Source organism: Achroia grisella, unplaced genomic scaffold, assembly GCF_030625045.1.
Source record: "Achroia grisella isolate CSIRO2021 unplaced genomic scaffold, CSIRO_AGI_Agris_v1 utg2716, whole genome shotgun sequence".
NCBI lineage: Eukaryota > Metazoa > Arthropoda > Insecta > Lepidoptera > Pyralidae > Achroia > Achroia grisella.
Genome location: NW_026712761.1, coordinates 375,646 through 392,880, shown reverse-complemented (window position 1 = coordinate 392,880; position 17,235 = coordinate 375,646). Strand labels below are relative to the sequence as shown.

The 17,235-nt window shown below is 33.0% G+C and overlaps 3 protein-coding genes across 4 annotated transcripts in view; 2 read left to right on the top strand and 1 right to left on the bottom strand.

Annotated features, from left to right (window-relative positions):
- The window catches only part of LOC131843045 (uncharacterized), a 32,800-nt gene extending 17,536 nt beyond the window's left edge, over positions 1-15,264 (top strand). The window contains exon 6 of the mRNA XM_059191635.1: positions 15,206-15,264. The gene's annotated coding sequence lies outside the window, so the exon portion shown is untranslated. The remainder of the gene's footprint in view (positions 1-15,205) is intronic.
- Positions 898-2,115, top strand: LOC131843030 (uncharacterized). Its single transcript, XM_059191620.1, has one exon. The coding sequence runs from the start codon at positions 898-900 to the stop codon at positions 2,113-2,115; it is 1,218 nt and encodes a 405-aa protein (XP_059047603.1).
- Positions 9,094-17,140, bottom strand: LOC131843042 (uncharacterized). Of its 2 annotated transcripts, XM_059191633.1 has the most exons (6): positions 16,410-17,140; positions 15,486-15,651; positions 15,160-15,296; positions 12,121-12,368; positions 11,245-11,421; positions 9,094-10,689 (listed from the first exon to the last, which is right to left on the bottom strand). In XM_059191633.1, the coding sequence occupies exons 1-6, from the start codon at positions 16,478-16,480 to the stop codon at positions 9,434-9,436; spliced, it is 2,055 nt and encodes a 684-aa protein (XP_059047616.1). In that variant the 5' UTR covers positions 16,481-17,140; the 3' UTR covers positions 9,094-9,433. The 2 variants fall into 2 exon arrangements, with proteins under 2 accessions (XP_059047616.1, XP_059047615.1); XM_059191632.1 differs by lacking the exons at positions 15,160-15,296; positions 15,486-15,651; positions 16,410-17,140 and adding an exon at positions 13,635-14,121.
- Positions 17,141-17,235: the final 95 nt, after the last annotated feature.

Genomic DNA, 17,235 nt, shown 5'->3' with positions numbered 1-17,235 from the left:
ATCTAAATATATATAACTCAAAGGTGACTGACATAGTGATCTATCAATGCACAGCCCAATTTACTGGTTGGATCGGGCTGAAATTTGGCATGCAGGTAGATGTTATGACATAGGCATCCGCTAAGGATTTTTATTAGTTCTACACCCAAGGGGATAAAATAGGGGATGAAAGTTTGTATGAAACTTTGTCAATTTACAACCGATCGGGCTGAGACTGCATACATAAAGCTACTATGACATAGGCATCCCCTAAGAAAGGATTTTGATAAATTCCACCCCTAAGGGGATAAAATAGGGGATGAAAGTTTGTGGAAATCTTCTTAGGTTTTGTAGGCCCTAACTTTTTACACACGCTAAACTAAAATAAAGCTACAAAAACTACACCTAATTAACAATAATATTTACTACATACGCGAGCGAAGCCGCGGGCAAAAGCTAGTGGGATATAATATTTAAGGGATCAAATAGGGAGGCAGACGATGTATGTATAAATATTTGAAAAGAGAATGTATTGTCATCTTGTCTGCCTTCACGTAAAACATCCGTATTGCTATATCATAGTAATAAATGTGTTTACATATAATTTAAATTTGTTCAGGAATACGTTTTTGTTTATCTGTTATTCTACATTATTTACATATATACCACTAGTTTTAGTTAAGGTGAGTGTCAATAACTCTTTAGTTTGTATAAAGAAAATATAAATTTGAAAATTGTACATTCCTTGTCATCGTTACAACAATAGAAAATAAAGACTGTAAATTTAGACTTCATCGAGAAATATAATTGTGATATAATATTTTACTTTCCTCTTTTATTGATGCCCTATCTACGAACCTAACAATTCAATATCTATTATTATATATATATATTGGGTTTGCTGTACTGCCCAATATTATGGCGACCGAATCAGTAAACGAGATTGCGGCGATGAAACGTGAGAGAAAAGTCATAAGAACAATATTCACAAGATCTGTAAGTTCCTTTGAAACTAAATTCGATAGCCCGGAATTTTCTGTCGACATTAAAATACAGTACAAAAAACTAGATGAACTGCAAGCTCAATTAACTACATTAGATAAAGAAATAAGGAGTTTATTAAGAAGCAGTGATGATGAAGACGTACTAAGTAAAGAAATCGACAGCGCCTTAGAATACAGAGAGAAGTGGCTACGAATAGATACTTTGTACAAAAATATGTTAGCTTCGAGGGAAGGAAACGTAAGTAAGAAAAGTATTTTACTCCCCAAGCTGGAATTTATACACTTTGACGGTAGTTTGAAGAACTGGCTGAATTACTGGGGCCAGTTCTCTAAAATTGATAGAGATCCCAATATCGACCCTACTGATAAGTACCAGTATTTATTACAATCCATGACCCCCAATACTGAGGTAAGACGATTAGTGGAGGGATTTATTCCATCGTCCTATAAGGAATGTTTGGAACAGTTGAAGTCCAGATTTGCCAGGGAAGAATTACTGATACAAGTTTACGTCAGAGAATTATTGGCAATGGTAAATCCACGCACCCAACTTGAAATTACTCCATTATACGATAAGTTGAGTGCACAATTACGAGCGTTAGATACTTTGGGAGTTACTAAAGACAAATTTGCTGCCTTTCTGCTTCCCATGATTGAGAGTGCTTTACCACAGGAAATTTTACAGTTATGGGAAAGAGCAAAAAGTACAACAGATGTTACAACTGAATTAACTGGATTGTTAGATTTTTTGAAGAGAGAAGTAGAGACACAACAAAGAGTTAGTATGGCTAAGTCTATTGAAGAGAAAGGAGGAAGAGTGAAAGAACACCAAATGATGGAGCCTACAGCCAGCTGTCTCTTGACGAAGTCAAAACCAGTTTCTATATCAAAACCTTCTTGTATATGGTGTGAGAAAGGAAACCACGAAACATTAGAGTGTTACAAACTACAACGGATGTCTATTGATGATCGACGTGAGTATCTTAAAAAACAAAAGATGTGTACAATTTGTCTTAAAAAAGACATCACGCAAAGGTATGCAAAACATTTATTAAATGTATTGTGTGTGGGCGACGTCATGCTGTTGTTTTATGCAATGGAAAGAAAGAGGAGCCCAATGATAGTACAGTAATGAGTACCGCAGCTAATTTGTCGGCGGTACCGAGACACGGTCAAGGGACGACATTGCTACAGACAGTGACAGTGATTGTTAACAACGGGAAACAACATGAAATGGTACGTGTTCTGTTTGACAATGGTGCACAACGTTCTTACATCAGAGAAGATATTGTTAAACGTCTCAACATCCCTAATATTGGTAACGAAGTTTTAAATCAAACTCTATTTGGTGATGTACAAATATCTTCAAAAAATTTCAATGTCTATGATATAAATATTAGTAGTGTAGATAAATCCTTTAATTTTAAATTATCTGCATTAGGACAATCTTGTATATGTCGTAACATTCCTAAATATAATAAATATGATATTCAAGACTTACTTACTAGACACAACATAACACTAACAGACACCAATCAAACTTCTGATGATATAGGATTACTTATTGGTGCTGATTTTTCAGGTCTGATTCTTACAGGTCATCTGGTGAGATTATATGATTCGTTAGTGGCAATACACACTAAACTTGGGTGGACTTTACAAGGTAAAGCTCATATGTCGTCTACAATAAACATGATGTCAACTCAAGTAGCTATGTTTTGTTCCTCAGATGCAGTTAGTAACTTTTGGTGTCTTGAGACATTAGGTATTCGTGACCCAATAGAAACGAAGACAAAACAAGAGGCAAGATTAGAGGTACTGGCAAACTTTGAGGAGAATGTGTCGGTTAACGACGAGGGTCGTTATGAAGTATTTTTGCCGTGGAAGGTAGGTCATAATGAATTATTAAATAACTACGATTTAGCTTATCGACGTCTACAGTCAGTAACGAAAAAATTACAATCGTCTGACATCTATGAGAGCTATGATAAAGTGTTTGATGAATGGCTTAACCTCGGCATTATAGAGAAAGTTACGAACCCAGATGAACATAAAGGTTCATCACATTATTTACCTCATAGACCAGTCATTAAAGAAGAAAGTCTCACGACTAAAATTCGACCGGTATTTGACGCGTCGGCTAAGGACAAATATGGTAAGTCGCTGAATATATGTCTTGATACTGGCATCAATATGCTGGATAAAATACCTAAGCTACTGAATGGATTTAGGAAAGGAGGAATAGGAATTACAGCAGATATAGCTAAGGCTTTTTTACAAATATCGATTACACCTTTAGATAGAGATATGTTAAGATTTTTATGGTGGGATAAGGATAATAAATTAATCACTTTTAGACATCGTAGAGTAGTTTTTGGTTTAACATGTAGCCCATTTTTATTATCGGCTACGATACAACATCATCTCAATAACGTCAGTAATTACAATCGAGATACAGCAGATATATTATCTGAGTGTTTTTATGTAGATAATGTAGTCACTAGTTTGGATAGTGAAGAAGATGTATGGAGATTCGAAAAGGAGGCTAAAGTCATTATGAATCAAGCCAAGTTTGATCTTAGACAATGGGTTATATCTCCTACGTCACATAAAAATACAAACAAGGTTATTTCGGTTTTAGGACTCCATTGGCATACATCAAGCGATACATTTAGTTGTAATATGTCATCATTTTGTGACTTAAATAAAATTGTTGTTACTAAACGAAGTCTATTATCTATAGCTCAAAAAATTTATGATCCTATTGGTTTTACATCAGCTGTTACATTAATACCTCGACTTATCCTTCAGGAGACATGGTGTCGTAATTTGGAATGGGACAGTCCTCTGCCTAGTGATTTAAATGAAAAATTTGAATTATGGTGTACAAGTTTATGCCAACTTAAACATTGTAAGATTCCTAGGCGACTTACAGAAGGTCCATTTTCTGAATGTATATTACAATTACATATGTTTTGTGACGCCAGCAATAATGCATACGCTGCATGCATATTCTTAAGGTCTGACTATAAAGGCAAAATAACAATACGATTGATTTCAGCGAAATCAAGAATTGCACCTCCTAAAAAACCATCTATTCCACGTTTAGAACTGTTAGCTGCATTAATTGGATCAAGATTATTGGCAGAGTCACGTAGAGATTTGAAATTAGAATGTGAGGAATATTGCTGGACTGATTCAAATGTAGCATTGTGCTGGATTAAAAAGGAACTACAATGGAATACGTTTGTAGGTAACAGAGTTAGAGAAATACGGAAGAATACTGATGTTAATAATTGGTTTCATATTCCAGGAAATTCTAACTGGGCTGACTTACCATCACGAGGATGTGATGCTGCAATTCTATTGACTTCTGGTTGGCTGGAAGGTCCGCAATGGCTGAAATCGGAAAATAATAAATGGATAAACTTACCTGTTTCCGTAGATAATGAAGAAGTAAACCGCGAGCTGAAAAAATCAACAATTTGTAGTACTAACATATGTTCAGAAGAAATAGTAACAAATAAATGGTTTTCTTACTTTTCTAAATATAACAAAAATATAAGGATGATGGCATGGATACTTAGATTTTTATACAACACTCGAAATGAAACAAAGTTAAAGGGAGATTTAAGTTATATAGAATATGAGGAAAGCGAAAGAAGAATCTTCAAGCTTATTCAAGTAGAAAGTAAAGAATTTATTAAAAGTAAAATTAAGGGAATAAGTAATTTTTATGACAAGAATAATTTAATAAGAACAAAAACAAAGCTTTTACTTACCGACTTTCCAGAAAGCACGAAGTATCCAGTTATACTACCAGCGAGGAATATTTTAATACATAGACTGGTGGAACAAAGACACGCTCTGTTGCAACACGCTGGATTAAATACCGTGTTAGCTGATTTACGCAGTAAGTACTGGATTATAGGTGCTAGACAATTAGTAAAGGCAATAATTTCACGTTGCTGTGTATGTAAACGCTACAGAGCCAAACATGTACAGGTATCGACTGCTCCATTACCTGTAGAGCGTACACGTTGTTCTGCTCCTTTTGAAATTACTGGTGTAGATTTAGCTGGACCACTGATTTTACGCGATGGACAAAAGTGCTGGATCGTATTGTATACATGCGCAGTCTACAGAGCTGTACATTTAGAAGCAACCAGATCACTCTCGACTGAAGCATTTATGATGACCTTTCGTCGGTTCATAGCTCGACGAGGAAGAGTCAGCATTATGATGAGTGACAATGGTACAAATTTTGTCGGAACAAAAAATTTACTATCAGAAATAGACTGGACAAAAGTTGAACAAGATTCTGTTATACAGGGTATAAAATGGAAACTTAATGCACCTACTGCTGCGTGGTGGGGTGGATTTTGGGAACGGTTAATTCGAATTTTGAAGGATTTATTGAAAAGAGTATTAGGCAAGTCATCTGTGACATATGAAGAGCTTCAAACTATACTTTGTGATTGTGAAGCGACGTTAAATGGACGGCCTTTAACTTATATCGAAGATGAGAAAAGTAATTCGTTAGAACCATTAAAACCCATACACTTTTTACAACCCATACTACAATCTGATGTCACAGATTTAGACGAATTAGACAGAAATAGTTTAAATAAAAGATTGAGATTTATACAAAAATTAAGAGAAGATTTCCGACAAAGGTTTAAAACTGAATATTTGACGACATTGGTTCAGAAAGGTAAAGAAAAGACAAATGACTTGAAAATAGGTGACGTTGTATTGATCGAGACTGATGAAAAAAGGATTAAATGGCCATTAGGTGTGGTGACAAATATTTTCACAGGTCGAGATCAGGTTTGTAGAACGGCTCAACTAAAAACTTCAACGGGGTTGAAAATACGACCATTCCAAAAACTATATCAATTAGAAGTTAGTGATCCTTCGGTAGTATTGTCTCGTCCAAGGTCGGAGAATGGTGATAGTAATATAGAGGTATCGAGGTCGGTAAATAATGTTGTTCCCATTTCCACACAGGTTGGGCAGACTACTCGTACGGGTCGACACATAAAGATTCCAAGTAGGTATTTGTTGTAAATGTTTAAATATGTTTTTTTTATTATTGTTCAAATATTTTAAATTTGCATACACACATTATTGACATATACGTATACTCAGCCACATGTACTAGTACTTATAATTATTGTGAATTTTATGAATTGTTTTTAAACTGTTGTAGTTCTACAGTTAGAATACATATTTGATTAATTAATTATCTTCTGGTGTGGAGGATGTCAATAACTCTTTAGTTTGTATAAAGAAAATCTAAATTTGAAAATTGTACATTCCTTGTCATCGTTACAACAATAGAAAATAAAGACTGTAAATTTAGACTTCATCGAGAAATATAATTGTGATATAATATTTTACTTTCCTCTTTTATTGATGCCCTATCTACGAACCTAACAATTCAATATCTATTATTATATATATATATTGGGTTTGCTGTACTGCCCAATAGTGAGAGTTCGGAGGTGTCTTCCCTCACAAAAAAACCTTCACAAGTTTTATACCATTAACATTAATTGTCGAGTTAATACTTAAAAACACTGTATGGAATATTGTTCAAAAATGAAATCAATAAACAGACTATACGAAAAAATCATAATCAATATGAAAATAAATATATTAACTAATTTAAATAATATACTCACTAGTTTTTAAGATACGACGTGACTGCATGTTCTGCATTTTCGTAAAATTCACACACCAGAAAAAGGACGAGTTAATTTCAGTGACAAATAAAAAAAATTGAATATTTTAATGTCTAAAACTTATACTTTTAATAAATAAGCACTATAAATATAAAACTTTTTATTTTATTTCAATATATTTTGATAACTTCCAAATAAAACTAACTTTTATCTAAATAATCGTTACAATTCAAATTCTAATGTCAACAACAACATTCAAATTTTTTGGCAATGTGTTTTCCACAGATTCTATGATCTGTGTTTTTTCCGCCAATATATGACTAGCGATTGTATGACATTGACATTTGATGTTATTTTTTTTAAGCTATTGCTATTAAAGCCAAATTTCACTACGACAATTTTTTTTTGTTCTACACCAGCTGTGCTCGCGGTGTCACTCCCATGAAATATGTAGCCTGTAGAAATTAAATAGTCACGATAAACTAACTCTATACTCATCCCATCAGCTTCCACTAGCGCACAAGCATTTACTATAAGCGTATCTATACATATACAAGTAAAATGTATTGTTTAAAACAATATAATTTTAAAGCCTATAATCTATGTCTTGTTTAATATTTTATGCTCGGAACCATCGGTTTGCGTTCTTTATATTATTTAGCATGCATATACTGTAGTAGTAGTAATCAGTCTCCACTATTTTTAGCTCCAAACAGCTTGTTTCACAAGCTGTCGTTCAATTGTCAAAATAAGAAATAGCCGTGAATGTCTCCTAGTTAAGCATATAATTATAATACCCCTGGACAATTCACACGTGATCTAGTTCCAATGTAAGCAGAGATTGTGTTATGAGCATTAGATAACTGATATAAATACTTATTTTCTTTTTTGTAAATACATACCGACACAAACAATCATACTCCAGAATACAACTGTTTGTACCGTGCGAGGAATGGAACCCACGGAAGTAAAGCGGAGTGCTGAACGCCATGCCATATGAAATCTGCACCAGCGACTATTGGAGCAATTTTACCTTGTATTTGTAGTTCCTCTAGAAAAACCACACGATTATTTTCGGGGGATGGAGATTGTTAGGAATGTGGATTAATAATGCCATTGCTATCAATGTACCATGTCAGGTTGACCTTCATGTCAAACCAGACCAGACCATCATGTCAAATTCGTGGTAAATTTGGTACGATGACCTGACCTCCTGACCTCCTGACTCATCTCATCCTCCTCCACTAGTGCTCCTCCGGCAGCGCATACCGTTAGCGTAGCGTACCATTTCATTATTATGCCTTAAAAAACCCTATAGTAAGGAAGTAAGTACTAATAATAATCTATTTTAACTAAAATTATTAAAATAAATGTCTTAAAAATCATCAATATTGCTTTTTTAATATTTAATTGCTCAATCAATATAATGCCTAAGGACTATAATACAATACAATGATTATAAAAAAATAATCTATAATAACATATTAAAGAGTGTTCATACCACTACATACATATCTGGCATTTGTTTTATCTGTCAACATTTATTTCTGAACGAATCTGTCTAACGATTGCCTTTCCATTAAGGATAAATAAAACAAAAAAAAAGTGCCCTATCGCTGTTAGAACCTCAAAAATCAGATTTTAATAGGAGTGATTACCGAAAAATATTTAAGTGTATAATTGGATAGGATTTTCTATAAATTAATTAAATTGTCCTTCCAAAGTCCGGTTGTGTCACTTTAAAAAAAAGTTACACAGCTATATGTATATTATTGAATTAACTATTAACAATATTGAAACCTTATTTCTGAATAATTATTTCAAAATTGTTGTACAACACTAAATGATTTGTTATTTTTAAAACCAATTATCAATCTGGTTATCTGATCTGAATAATTATTTTAACTCAAATAGTAACACAGACTATAATTAAAATTACACTTAAAAAATACCAATCAATCATTTCTGAACGATTATTTAAAAACAACTAACAGATTTTTAAAACAAGCAATTTATTTTTACAGTAATATAATAACTGGTATATAACATTATATATTCGTACAAGCTTTAAATTGATAGAAGAATGAACAATATTCCATCGTTATTTCTAGATGATAATTAAAAGAAAATTTATGCACATACAAATTAAAAACGACTCTTACCATAAAATATAAAAATAATAAGGAGTTTAATAAGAAACTCAAAAATAAAATACAAAAATAACATTGTTTTTTTTCTACCGCAGATTTCATAATTGACATATCTCAGCCACTTGATTTGTAGCTATTCAGAGATTAAATTAATGACCAAAATGGACCGTAGGCTTGTTTATCATTCCAATTACATACATAATAATTTTGTCATTTATAATTTAACTAACTGACCCGCGCGTCGCGCGATAACTACGTCTGCATTTCATTTCCCCAACTTTGCAATATTTTTCATCGCAGCTCCACTCCTATTGGTCGTAGCGTAATGTTATATAGCTTAAAACCTTCCTAGACAAATGGACTATCCAACACAAAAACATTTTTTCAATTCGAACCCATAGTTCCTGAGATTAGCGCGATCAAATCAACAAACTCTTCAGCTTTAATATTTAGTGTAGATTAAAATTATTTGAATTTTGACAGCTACAAAAATGTTGCCAGTTTTGCGGTACAAACTCTCTCTAAAGGAATATACAGGGGTCAGAAGAAAATGTATACATAATTTTACATTCTCACCAGCGTTTTTAAATACTAGTACAATACTGCTAAACTACTATATCTTTAAAATTAATATGTTACAATCGTCCTCTTGTTCCATAACTTCATATTCCACATCCACTGCTGATTTATTAAGAGCACTGTTAGATGTATTCGACTCGGTAGATTTTCTTGGAGATAAACTAGGTTTGAATTGACCTATTTTAGTTTTAACAACAGGCTTTTTAACTAACTTTGGAGCAGCATTAGCAGTTTTCTTCATTTCAGTTGTTTTCAAAAGAGGCGATGTATTTTTAGACTCAGTTTTTGGTGTTACATCACTCTTCGTAATTAGTTTATCTTTTTTATTTATGGTCTGTTTTGGAACAATATTTGAAGTTGATTGATTGACAATGGTTTTTCCAATTGTACTAACATTTGAAGTGGATATACCTTTCACACCATCAACTAGAAGATAGTTAGTGGCCGTATCTGCTTTTGTTTTAGAGATGTTATCTTTTTTGTTTGCAACATTCACGGTTGGTGTGACAGTATTCGAACCTTTCTTAACCATAGTTTTTGTTTCTGTACCTTTTTTAAAATTCTTGTCTAGAAAATCTTTGTATGTATCATTGTAAGATGGTGACTGCATTAATGAGTTATATACCTTTTTGGCAGCCTCATCATCGCTATTTGTTTTATTTGCTTTCTGTGTTTTTGCATCTTCATCGTCACTAACAGACTTAGTGTCATTTTGCTTTGTTTTCTCCACTTCATTATCACTAATTGTCGTTTGTTTTTCAACTATTAAATCTTTTTTACCATTTTCCTTATCCTGGATACCAGCCATAGAGAATGCATTGACAATTTTTGGCGACAAATGAGTAATGTCAGTATTACGTTTCTTTTTTTTATCAGGTGCTACATCATTATCTAATTTCCGTTTATGAATCTTAGAGTTCTGCAAGTTTTGCAATGCCTGTGATATTTGGTCATCAGACATATTTTTATTTGATGTGTTTGATTTTATTAGTGATGTCATTTCTTCGTCTTCCTCGTAATTAGTTAGCATTGTCGTCATCTCTAGCGCCTTCCCCACAAATACCTTTAACGTGTCAATTTTAACTTTCGCTGCTTCTAATACTATTGATTCCATTAGCGTTTTGAACTGTACATATAAATCTTTATCGTCCTCTTCTACAACCGTGGTATATTCGTAATGCGCCGCATTTTCTATGAATGATGTTATATGATATTTTTTATATTTATCTATTAGTGTGTAAGCAGAACACTGGTGTCCAAAATGCTGCTTATAATAATGAACTTGAATACCTGAAGAAAATAGAATAGTAATCAAAATTCAATAAAACAATAATAGTAACCAAGAACAATTAACACAACGCTATCTAGTCAAACAAAGCACAGCTTGTACTATGCATACTCACTAACTGATTGAGATAGTATAGTTTTCAATACATTTTTATGCATATACATGCATTAAAATACAGGGGACAGTTGCTATTTACCTTTTCATTGGTATTAGTAAACAATGTATATATAATTATATTTATTACTAGCTGTTCCCGCGATTTCGCACGCGTGGAATTTAACTTTATTTTTCTAAAATAAAAGTAGCCTAAGTTACTCCTTAATATATCAGCTACCTGCCAAAAAAGTCTCTTTAAAATCGGTCCAGCCATTTCAGAGATTAGCCGGAACAAACAGACCGACAGACAAAAATGGTAAAAAATGTTATTTTGGTGTATGTACCATATTTATGTTCATATGCATGTAGTAAAAAACGCTTATTTCTATATTACAAACAGACACTCCAATTTTATTTATATGTATAGATGTATAGATGATATAATAAGTTTGGATTCATACCTTTAGAGAATTCTTGGACTACAATGCTAGATGGACAGAACAGAGCCGTCATATTGTCCGTGGGCTCCTCACTGGGTAGAAATGTACATCGATATGTGTGCTTTGAATTACACTTGCTTAATATTAGATATTTTATATTTATCTGCGTTTCCATGTGATTTTTCCATGATAAAAATTCTGAAAGTCGACATGTATTATTAAGTTATGTTTGAACAAGTTAGACATTAATAGAGTTGTCTCTCTCGTTCTAAAATGGGATATGTATTATAATAATAATAATATCTCAAGACAATTCACACAACACCATCTAGTACCTAGCTAAGCAGAGCTTGTGTTATGGGTAATAGACAACTGATTATATACATCTTTTTTGTAAATATATACATTTATAATAAACGATGGACTCTGTGGTATAGCAGTTAATCAGATCCTTTACTTCCAATGGTTGCTTCGGAAAAAAAGTACTTATTGTTTCCTCACAGTGACGCGTGTACGCACGATACATGTAATTTTGTACAAAACACCAGAACATTTCAATTAAACACATTCCCCTTCTATTCAAACAGGGATCGAAATTACGACGGCCTAGGTTCGAACTAGCAGTGCCCTCAGACTAGTCGTATCGTCAGGCGGGAGTTAGCCTTCAGCCGCTCCATAACTCTTTCCCTTGGTTTGGAATGCCATCTGCACTCCCTCCCTATAGTCAGGTGAAGCTGTAAAGGCCACCTGCGGCCAACAGCATTAGAGTAGTACAAAAAGGTCACACTTCTATTCTGTCCCTTGACTGTATCATTTGAAGCTGCCATGTTCTTAACCAAGTAGGTCATATCCCTAAACCCTAAAGGGATGTGTACACATACTTAAACTAGTAATTACCAGTCATTGTAGGGAAGAACATGCTCTCCACATCATCGCTGTGCAGCCCTGATATATGCAAATCAAACACTTGCATTGTCTCGAAGCTCTGTGAACATCCCGTGCACACATAGTTGTTTATGAGCCCCCTCTCGTGCTGTGCGACTGCATCGCCGCAGGTGTGTTTTGCTTCAGTTCCTATAGTGCCGTTGCATTTTTGGCATCGTTCCACTTGTATTGGTTTGATTAAATCTGGTGAGTTTGGTTGGCTGTAATAAATAAAAAACAAATATTTATAGACACTTAGTGGTTTATATATTATATTATAATATATGACTCCTGTATTATTCCCTGTCTAACATATGGCTGCCAAACATGGGATTGCACAACAAAAAATATGAATAAAATAAAGGTATGTCAAAATAACATGGAATGAAGCATTCTAAACATCAAACTTAGAGACAAAATCAAACTCACTAATATAAGAGAAAAAACCAAAATGACAGATGCAGTCAAAACCATTAAGAAACTAAAATGGAAGTGGACAGGACATGCAATAAGAAGTAAGAAAGAGAAATGGACTAAGGATGTTATACGTAGATATCCAAGAGAACAAAGAAGAAAACGAGGATGACAGAAAAAGAGGTGGGTGGATGATATAAGGGCAGTGGCGGGCCAACATGGAGAAGGAAGGCATTGGACAGAGGAGGTTGGAGTCTTTTGGAGGAGGCCTATGTCTTGGGACAAGCTGATGATTGTCAGCACAAAGGCTATAAATAAAAAAAAAAAAAAAATTGTGGTTTATAGAAGAAATCCTCCTTTTTACATTGTTAGTTAACAATATCTCTATATATCATATAAAACACTTCCTTTGTATAAAAGCATATATAAAACTGAAGAGTTAACTGAATAATAATGTTTTTGTATAAAAACTTAAAATTCATAGCGCTGACAATGTCTGGTTGCACTAAGAATGGGTGTGTAGAGGTTTCTAAGTTGATTATTATATGCCTCTTACTTGTTATTGTATGATTATTTATAAAAAAAATCGATCATAAAGAGCAACATACAAGTTTCTTTTATTATTAAATTTGATTAGTTATTCATTTCCGACTTGACATATTTGTACTTTGTAATTGTTTTTATTTATTTCTATTTGTCACAGTATTGTATTTATTTATTTAACTTCAATGCACAAAAATAAAGTGTACATATGGCAATATTTGCTGTATTTGATGTTAATATTCATATATCTTTATCATTACATAGCACAAAGCAAAGTCCTCTGTTCACTTATCTTTTAAACTATGCAATGGATTTGAACATAGTTTTCTAAAATAGAGTGATTCAACAGCAAGTTTTATCTATATAAAATAATACATGCATGTTATAATATACAACAATCTGAGAATATTAAAGATTTTAATGCATCAGTTGGAAGCTGGGACAAGTCTCTAGTTTTGTATAAAATTATTAAAGTTAAGAGCACCCGACCGAAGCCAGGGCGGGGTTGTCGAATTTAAATGAATACTAACACTTTCTGACCACTGCTGTCGAAGCAGTGGTGCTTCTGTATATGTCGTAACGCTGAGAAGTAAACAGGAAACAATTTCTCACAACGCGGGCACTTAAATTCGATAAGTTTCTTTTTTTTCGGCACAGGCACATCTTTTTGTCTCACACTCTCAATCGTCAGCTCTGGTAGCCCTCTCGCCTTAACAGGAGCACCTTTTTTAACACTAACATGCCCTCTATTCACTACAGGCTTAATATCATGTAAACGTTTTGAAGTCCTATGTATACAATATTGATGCGTTTTTAATGCTTGCGCACTCAATAATTTCCTATCACAAATGTTGCATTTATACAAGGGCCGCCGGAGTTTCAGTTTTGCTGGATTTTTAGCACCCATTTTCATAATTAACTATAATGTTTTGGTATTAAATAACGCGGTAGAGAGCGTACATAACTACATACCGAATTAAATTATAATGAATGACGCGCGCGATTAAACTGACAGTTAAGATGTCTATAAATAGATTATGGTGTTAAACATGCACAGATCAATAAATTAAAAGTCCAGACTCTAGTAACACCAACTCTATTAAAAGCATTAATCTACAAATATTTGGAGCTACAAATTAATATCAACGAGACATTTTAAATAAATGGGAAGTGTTTGTTGATTAAGATATACTTTTAAGATAATTTTTACTAAACTGTTTTAATTCCGGTGTACGTACATGTACAAGCTATTTAATGTTCTGTGCCCGAGTGCAAGTTAGGTTATGAAATTATGGAAGGACGCCGTCCCATTCTGATATAGTGACCAAATTTTTTGTTATGATTTGGAAGGACAAGTAAACCTATCCACTATCCATCTCTCACATCATTTTGCCGCAAAATTAAGTGCCTACCAAGAACTTGAGCGAATAAAAACATTTGACTGAGTAAAATGGGTTAGCAAAAAACTTGAGGTGCTTATTTTTTTTTTCTCGGTTTTCTTTTAGTATGAAACTAACAAGTATTGTACCATTTTACAATCCTGATTAAATGCGCGAAATTTTAATGTTTCTTACCGAGGCACATTTGTACACTTTTTTCAAAAATCGACTAAGTTTGAAAATTTTAATTTAATGTTTAACAAATAGTCTTAATTCTAGAAAAGTTAGGGCAATTGCGTTATTATATTTGACTGTGTGTGTATCCTAGAAAAGTTATTTAGGGTTAGGGTTCCAAAGTTTAAATGAACAAAAATAATAAAAATTAACCACAATAACCTGTTGGTTAACAAACTAATGGTTACAGTTTGACCAAATTCGAGGTTTTTCTTAAATGTTCTTAATCTTTAAACTGCATGGATAGATTTTTTTCTAATTTTTCTCATGCTTGACACCCTGTGTAAGACTACATAGTTATTGTTCGTATATATTATGTGAATTGTCTAGGGACATACATAATGTAAAAATATGATCTAGACAAAACTGATTGTAAAGTTCAAAAAGAAGTTTTAATACTTTTAATTGAGGCAATTTCTTATTGTGTACGGGAACAACTTACCTTGTGTTTGACGCAATCCTCGTGTAATATGCTTCTTCGCTTTCAGAATCGTCACTGCTGGTGAGAAATGATTCAGAATCCGATGAATTGTTTTCAAGAACACGTAATGAACCAATATTTATGACATTTCTTTTATACTGGAATATAAATTTAACTTTAAATATATATTTTTAAATATTTAACTTCTATTATTTTACATAATATTATAAAATATTGTACAACTATTGTTTATTTATTTAGACATTTCATTTGAATAACTAATAAAAAGGTTCTAAAGAACAATTTTTTCTAATTAAATCGATTAGAAACAAATAATGTTTGTATACCTTTTTAAAAATAGAAGGAATCGCTGAGGCTTTCAATGTTTGTTGACTAGCCGTCCTATAATCATCTGGTTTAAAATGTAAACTGCAAATTACTGGATGTTTATGCCTTATTTTGTTAGGAAGTACATCGATCCATTTTTTTCTTAATTCTGGATTAAGAGGCAATCTGAAAATAATATACCAGATAGATATATCGTCATTAATACTTTAACTGCTGTGGACTTGCGTGACTAGGCGGTCGCTACATCTGTGCGTACCTTAACTCGCCGGGCTATATTTACATTTTTTATGGGTGATATGCACAATAATCATGCACCTGCGCTAACGGTTTACGCTGGCGGGGCACCAGTGAAGGATGATAAAATGAAAATGAGGTGAAGTCAGTTAGTCCATCTTGGAAAATGGCAATTAAACACGACAGTTTCCAGTGGGGACCGCGTGGAGGGCAACCGGACATGGTGCATTGCTAGTAATGAGGTTATTAGGCCACATTACTAATAATCCCCTTTTCCCCCCATATTGCGTCACAGGAGACTGGACGTGTACCGACATGCTACATGGTAACGACCACTTAAACGTTAACACAATGTAAATACGTATGAAACTAACACCAAATTTTTTTCTATAAAAAGTTAAGTTTTAGAATTCAATAACAAGGATAAATAAATAGAAACTACTACCGTTCATTACTGATAATTTATTAAATTTCTTAAGAATAACTTAGGTACAAATTCCAGAAAACTAAAAATGACTATAATATTCAATTAATTAAAAATATACCTACTAACTGGCTTAATGTACACAAACTTTCCAAATTTGTGAAGATTAAGCCATTTAGTAGGTAGTTCCCAAACACTGAAATGAATGTCCTTAAAATGAAATTAAACGGATGGTCACACTACTGGTCCAAATTCAAATAGTTACCTGTGAAAAGATATCCCGCAACCTGGATAAGACTCCCGCTTGCAATTATCCACAACACATGTTGCACCCATTCTAAGTTCAATATAGACGTAAAATATTGTCAAATAGCAAAAGAAGCGATATAAATATCAACGATCACATATTATACGACCGATTTAGTTGGTGTGACATATTGTTTATTTATATTTTGAGTTTGATATTTACTGATAGGTGTTACCAGGTTATTATAATCAAATTAGGCCATTACTCCGACTTTAGTTATAAACATGGAATTTATATTATCGGTGTTGCATATAACGTAATAAATATATTTTTGATAATAATTTAATGGTATAATACACCAAATAAAATTAGTACCAGTTGTTTATTGAGCTTCATTGAAAACAACTAATTCCAAATTCTACCATAGTCACTTTATTTCTAAACTGTCTGGCAATTGTGCAAAAGAAAGGGAAGAGTTATTGAAAATATAATCTTCTAATCACTTTATTACGGCTTTGGCTTTATAAAGTATTATGTTCCTTTGCCTTTATCATGAAAATATTTTTACATTCAAGTCTCGAATATCATCGGTTGTTGAAGTTAATATATACCTACATTATTTTCAATTTTTCATCTGGAAACAGTCACAATGATATATGTATGACTGTTACTTAGGTAACAAAATATATAATTACAAAAACGTTATTTCTATACTAGCTGTACTCGCGACTTCGTCCGCGTGGAATTTAACTTTATTAATCTAAAGTAAAAGTATCCTAAATTACTTCTTGTACTACTCATTACATTAGCTACCTTCCAAATACTGAAGATTAGCCGGAACAAA

What these genes read in the sequence shown, in the direction of transcription:
- LOC131843030 (XM_059191620.1), top strand. Translation starts at nt 898, where the DNA reads ATGGCGACCGAATCAGTAAACGAGATTGCGGCGATGAAACGTGAGAGA.
- LOC131843042 (XM_059191632.1), bottom strand. Translation starts at nt 14,017, where the DNA reads ATGAAAATGGGTGCTAAAAATCCAGCAAAACTGAAACTCCGGCGGCCC. An exon ending in GACAGCAGTGGTCAGAAAGT is followed by an intron (nt 12,369 to 13,634) that starts GTTAGTATTCAT and finishes TATTTATTACAG; the next exon opens with CCAACCAAACTCACCAGATT. An exon ending in GTTCTTCCCTACAATGACTG is followed by an intron (nt 11,422 to 12,120) that starts GTAATTACTAGT and finishes GTCGACTTTCAG; the next exon opens with AATTTTTATCATGGAAAAAT.